Source organism: Epinephelus moara, chromosome 14 (genome assembly GCF_006386435.1).
Source record: "Epinephelus moara isolate mb chromosome 14, YSFRI_EMoa_1.0, whole genome shotgun sequence".
Classification (NCBI taxonomy): Eukaryota; Metazoa; Chordata; class Actinopteri; order Perciformes; family Serranidae; genus Epinephelus; species Epinephelus moara.
In genome coordinates, this window is record NC_065519.1 from 30750035 (window position 1) to 30756054 (window position 6020).

At 32.6% G+C, this 6020-nt stretch overlaps 1 protein-coding gene across 2 annotated transcripts in view; it reads right to left on the bottom strand.

The window, feature by feature from the left end:
• Positions 1-3310, bottom strand: part of dlg4b (discs, large homolog 4b (Drosophila)) — a 31859-nt gene extending 28549 nt beyond the window's left edge. Inside the window, exon 1 of one of the 2 annotated variants that reach the window (XM_050062628.1) lies at positions 3268-3310. Coding sequence is in view for 1 of the 2 variants with exons in the window: in XM_050062626.1 (XP_049918583.1) it covers positions 2905-2934 (30 nt within the window). In the remaining variant the exon portion in view is untranslated. Of the gene's footprint in view, positions 1-2904; positions 3039-3267 lie in introns of those variants that run through there. The other variant, XM_050062626.1, reaches the window with a different exon arrangement.
• Between the last annotated feature and the right edge of the window lie 2710 nt (positions 3311-6020).

The window sequence follows — 6020 nt, forward strand, 5'->3', positions numbered from 1 at the left end:
TAACAAGATCTGTATAATGGATTGTAAAGAAATTCATCAGGTTTTTATTTTGTAGACAATTAATCTGGATTTATAGCGTGATGGGATGACAGCACAATGATGTGTGTGGTATCACTGGAAAGCTCTAGTCCTGCGCTTTCATGTGATATGTGTGGCATTTCTGTGCAAGCTTGCATTCGCGAGTAATCCATCCAAGAGTAATGTGTGTGCAAAGCTGTATGAAATCTCTGTTATACATCATTTTAGTGTAACTTTATCAATTTTTTTCGTTGTGAAAACATTGGACTACCGACAAGTGCTTGGTCTTGTCGGAAAGCCACAGTTCCGCTGTTTCAAGCGCTAGTGCGCTATGATGCACGGTCGCGGAGAAAATCAACAGAGAAGAACGGGTGTGAATTTGGATGCACTATCCGTCGTTCGGCCCATTAAAACACCAGTAATTATACAACCAAACCGTAGCTAAAACACGAGTAAATGTATGAATAAACACCAGCTAAAACTAAGCAGCTAAAGCGCCGGTAAATATATGAGCAAGCCTTAATTAAAACACCAGTAAATAGACAACCAAACCTTCCCTAAAACTAAGCAACTAAAGCATTAGTTATCATCAAGCCTGAGCTTGTGATGGAAAATTCTGTGTTTAACCATGTTTAACCTATAAGACCAGCAAATATACACCAAAATCAGATCTAAATCACCTGTAAAGGGACAACCAAAAATATATGACCAAACCAGAATTAAGACACACGTAAATATATAGCCAAACTTTGGCTAATACAATAGTAAATATACAGCCAAACCTTAGCTAAATAATCAATAAATCTCAGTCCAACAAGAGCTAAAACATTGGTAAATATATGACCTAATCTAAGCTAAAACTAAAGAGCTAAAGTGCCAGTGAATATATCACAAATACGTGGTTAAAGCACAATGTAGTCACTCATGCAGTGACATTCTATTCTATTTCAAGTAAATAGATCAACCAAACCTTAGCTAAAACATCAATATACAACCAAGCCTTAATTAAAGCACCAATAAATATACACCCAAACCAGATCTAAAACACCAGTTAATATCCATTTAAACCAGACACAAAACAGCAGTGAATATACACTACGACCACACCAGTGCTAAAACACCAGTAAATACACGACCAAACCAGTGTTAAAAAACCAAAGTAAATCCATAGCAGCAGTAAATATTGAACCAAACCAGAGCTAAATGACCAGTAGACATTTGACCAAATCTGAGCTGAAACACTAGAAAATATATGACCAATCCAAAGCTGAAACACCAGTGAACATATGACCAGACCAAAGCTAAAACACCGGTAAATATATGACCAATCCAAAGCTAAAACACCAGCGAACATATGACCAAAAGCAAAGCTAAAACACCAGTGAACATATGACCAAACCAAAGCTAACACACCAGTGAACATATGACCAAACCAAAGGTAAAAGACCAGTAAATATTCCATCAAACCAGAGCTAAAACACCAGCAAATACGTGACTAAATGAGTTAAAAACACCAGTTAATATCCAATTAAACTAGAGCTATAACCCCAATAATTATACAACCAAACCAGATCCAAAACACCAACAAATGTCCGACCAAATCAGAGCTAATATACCAGTAAATACTCGACCAAAGCAGAGCTAAAACACCAGTAAATATCCAATTTAACCAGAGCTCAAACAATTCAAATTGAAAACAGCAGTAATTATACGAGAAGACCAGAGTTAAAACACAAGTAAATATTCGACCAAACCAGATGTAAAACATCAGCAAATACAAGACTAAACCATAACCAGAAAATTGTTGGTTTACATGTGATGTTTGAAGTTTCACATGTGAAATAACTTAAAAGCAGGTTGTCCCAAAGTCCTGAAAGATTAGATTTTTTATCATAGCTCTTTTGGACAAAAGCCATATGTTGTACCAATAAGTTAATACGTTCTGTGAACAAGATCTTGAAGGTGTATTCTTGTTTGCAACATAATAAGGATCTTGTTTGTAGAAGTTGTTCACTCAAGATCCATACCTTGTACCTTGTGCAAAAGTTTGAACATGAGAGCAAACATGATAGCAGCCCACATGGACCAATCCTAAACTGTGTTAGTCAACCGACAGTCATTCATGACGCCTCCACTGCTTCATTCAGTGACACGCTAATGTGACGTAAAGTTGCATTTAAGAAAATCGGCCCTTGATCCATGATCTCTCCATCTATGTTCTTGAGTTCATTACTTCTCAGATGGTTTGGTGCCTTAATTCAGATCGACTCCCGACAGTAGTTACCTCCATTTTACTTTAATAAACATCAATGTGAACAGTTTACTGACAGGACAGGAATGAATGCCATAGATCAGAGTGACAGTGCATTTTACCAACACCTCCGTCTTGAGTACAACATATGACCTGTTGCATTTAATTTAAACACGTTGATACAGATCGAACATTTAATTTATGGTTCAAACTTAAGATAAAAAGTGACCGCATCATGTGAAACGTCTGAAAACCACATGTGCTGTTTACACATGTGCTGAGGTGAATATCCCGGCTACGGCCCTGCTAACAGCTAGCTACAGGCTAGCCCCAGCCTGTAGCTAACATACATGCTAATGTGGCCATGCTAACCACACACACACAAAACCACACACACACTCACACACACACATGTGAAGATAGAGAGAGACAGAGAGAGACGCTGGGTAGTGAATGAAAACATGACGGAAGCATCAAACACACACACATGACAACCGGCTTTGATGGTTTATGAGGACACACACGCGCACGTGCACATGTTTTATGAGGACCAACATGTGTGTCCTCATAAAACATGTTAGTGGGTGTGTGTGTGTGTGTGTTTTAGCGGATGCATGCGGGCGGTCTGCTCTTACCTTGGTGGTGACAATGCAGAGGCAGTCCATATCCACACACACACACACACTCACACACACACACACTCACACACACACATTTTCACACACACACTCACACACTCATGCTTGATCTCTCTCTCTCGCTCTCTCTCTTTGTCGCCCTCCCCCTCTCTCTCTCTCTCTCTCTCTCTCTCTCTCTCTCTCTCCTCGTTCGTCTGTCTGTCTGTCCTCGCTCGCCCGCTCACTCGCCTCCTCTATCCCTCCGTCTGTCAGCGCCGGGCGAGCGAGGGAGAGAGAGAGAGGGAGAGATACAGAGAGAGAGAGAGACGGGGGGGGGNTGTGTGTGTGTGTGTGTGTGTGTGTGTGTGTGTGTGTTCATACCTGTCCAGGTGTGTGCGGTCGGCTCGTCGTCTGGTTCTCACAAACTGTCAGCTCATAGAACTCCTGTATGTCTGCACACACACACACATACACACACACACACACACACACACACACACACACACACAGTTGTTTTCTTTCTCACTTTACAGATTAAAACATGAGGAGTTTACAAATTCTGGTTATAAACCGTTTGTACAAGTCCAGCTGAAACCATTAGTCCACTAATCAATTAATCAATTAGTCTGTTAATCAATTAGTCTATTAATCTGTTAGTCCAATAATTATTTAGTCTATTAAACTGTTACTCCAATAATCAATTAGTCTATTAATCTCTTAATCCAATAATTAATTAGTCTATTAATCTGTTAGTCCATTAATCAGTGAGTGGATTGACAGAAAATGAATGTGAAACTATTTATTTCCCTGTAAAAACATTTCATGGTTCCAGCTTCACAAACTGTATAAGTAATAACGTTGATACATGTAATGTGTTCCGAGAAATGTGAGTATTTGTAATGTGTCAGTAATAATGTTAATAATCATTATTTATTAGTAAAAATGTTAATAACTACTTTACATTAGTCATAATGTTAATCACTGTAATGTTTTAGTAATAATGTTAATAACTACTTTACATTAGTCATAATGTTAATCACTGTAATGTTTTAGTAATAATGTTAAAATGTTAATCACTGTAATGTTTTAGTAATAATGTTAATAATTGTAGTGTATTATTAATAATATAACTGTAATGTATTAATCATAATGTTAATGATTGTTGTTTCAGTAATAATGTTAATAACAAATGTTTTAGTAGTAATGTTAATAACTGTAATGTATTAGTAGTAATGTTAATAACTGTAATGTGTTAGTAGTAATGTTGATAACTGTGATGTNTTAATAATATAACTGTAATGTATTAATCATAATGTTAATGATTGTTGTTTCAGTAATGTTAATAACAAATGTTTTAGTAGTAATGTTAATAACTGTAATTTATTAGTAGTAATGTTAATAACTGTAATGTGTTAGTAGTAATGTTGATAACTGTGATGTATTAGTAATGTTAATAACTGTAATGTATTAGTAGTAATGTTAATAACTGTGATGTATTAGTAATAATGTTAATAACTGCAATGTATTAGTAATGTTAATAACTGTAATGTATCAGTAATGTTAATAACTGTGAAGTATTAGTAGTAATGTTAATAACTGTGATGTATTAGTAATGTTAATAACTGTAATGTATTAGTAGTAATGTTAATTACTGTGATGTATTAGTAGTAATGTTAATAACTGTGATGTATTAGTAATAATGTTAATAACTGCAATGTATTAGTAATGTTAATAACTGTAATGTATCAGTAATGTTAATAACTGTGATGTATTAGTAGTAATGTTAATAACTGTAATGTATCAGTTATGTTATTAACTGTAATGTATTAGTAATGTCAATAACTGTAATGTATTAGTAGTAATGTTAATAACTGCAATGTATTAGTGGTAATGTTAATAACTGTGATGTATTAGTAGTAATGTTAATAACTGTAATGTATTAGTAATAATGTTAATGACTAATGTATTAATAATAATGGTAATAACTGCAATGTATTAGTAATAATGTTGATAACTGTAATGTGTTAGTGGTAATGTTAATAATTGTAATGTGTCAGTAATAATGCCCAATTGTAATGTGTTAGTAATAATGTTGATAACTGTAATGTGTTAGTGGTAATGTTGATAACTGTAATGTGTTAGTAATAATGTTAATAACTAATGTATTAATAATAATGTTAATAACTGCAATGTATTAGTAATAATGTTGTTAACTGTAATGTGTTAGTGGTAATGTTAATAATTGTAATGTGTCAGTAATAATGCCCAATTGTAATGTGTTAGTAATAATGTTAATAACTGTATTAGTAGTAATGTTAATAACTAATGTATTAATAACTAATGTTAATAACTGCAATGTATAAGTAATAATGTTGATAACTGTAATGTGTTAGTGGTAATGTTAATAATTGTAATGTATGAGTAATAATGTTAATAACTGTATTAATAGTAATGTTAATAACTACTGTATTAATAATAATGTTAATAACTGCAATGTATAAGTAATAATGTTGATAACTGTAATGTGTTAGTGGTAATGTTAATAATTGTAATGTATTAGTAATAATGTTAATAACTGTATTAATAGTAATGTTAATAACTGCAATGTATAAGTAATAATGTTGATAACTGTAATGTGTTAGTGGTAATGTTAATAACTGTAATGTATTAGTAATAATGTTAATAACTGTATTAATAGTAATGTTAATAACTAATGTATTAATAATAATGTTAATAACTGCAGTGTATTAGTAATAATGTTGATAACTGTAATGTCTTAGTGGTAATGTTAATAATTGTAATGTATGAGTAATAATGTTAATAACTGTATCAATAGTAATGTTAATAACTAATGTATTAATAATAATGTTAATAACTATAATGTATAAGTAATAATGCTGATAACTGTAATGTGTTAGTAATAATGTTAATAATTGTAATGTATTACTAATAATGTTAATAACTGTATTAATAGTAATGTTAATAACTAATGTATTAATAACTAATGTTAATAACTGCAATGTATTAGTAATAATGTTGATAACTGTAACGTGTTAGTGGTAATGTTAATAATTGTAATGTATTAGTAATAATGTTAATAACTGTATTAATAGTAATGTTAATAACTAATGTAT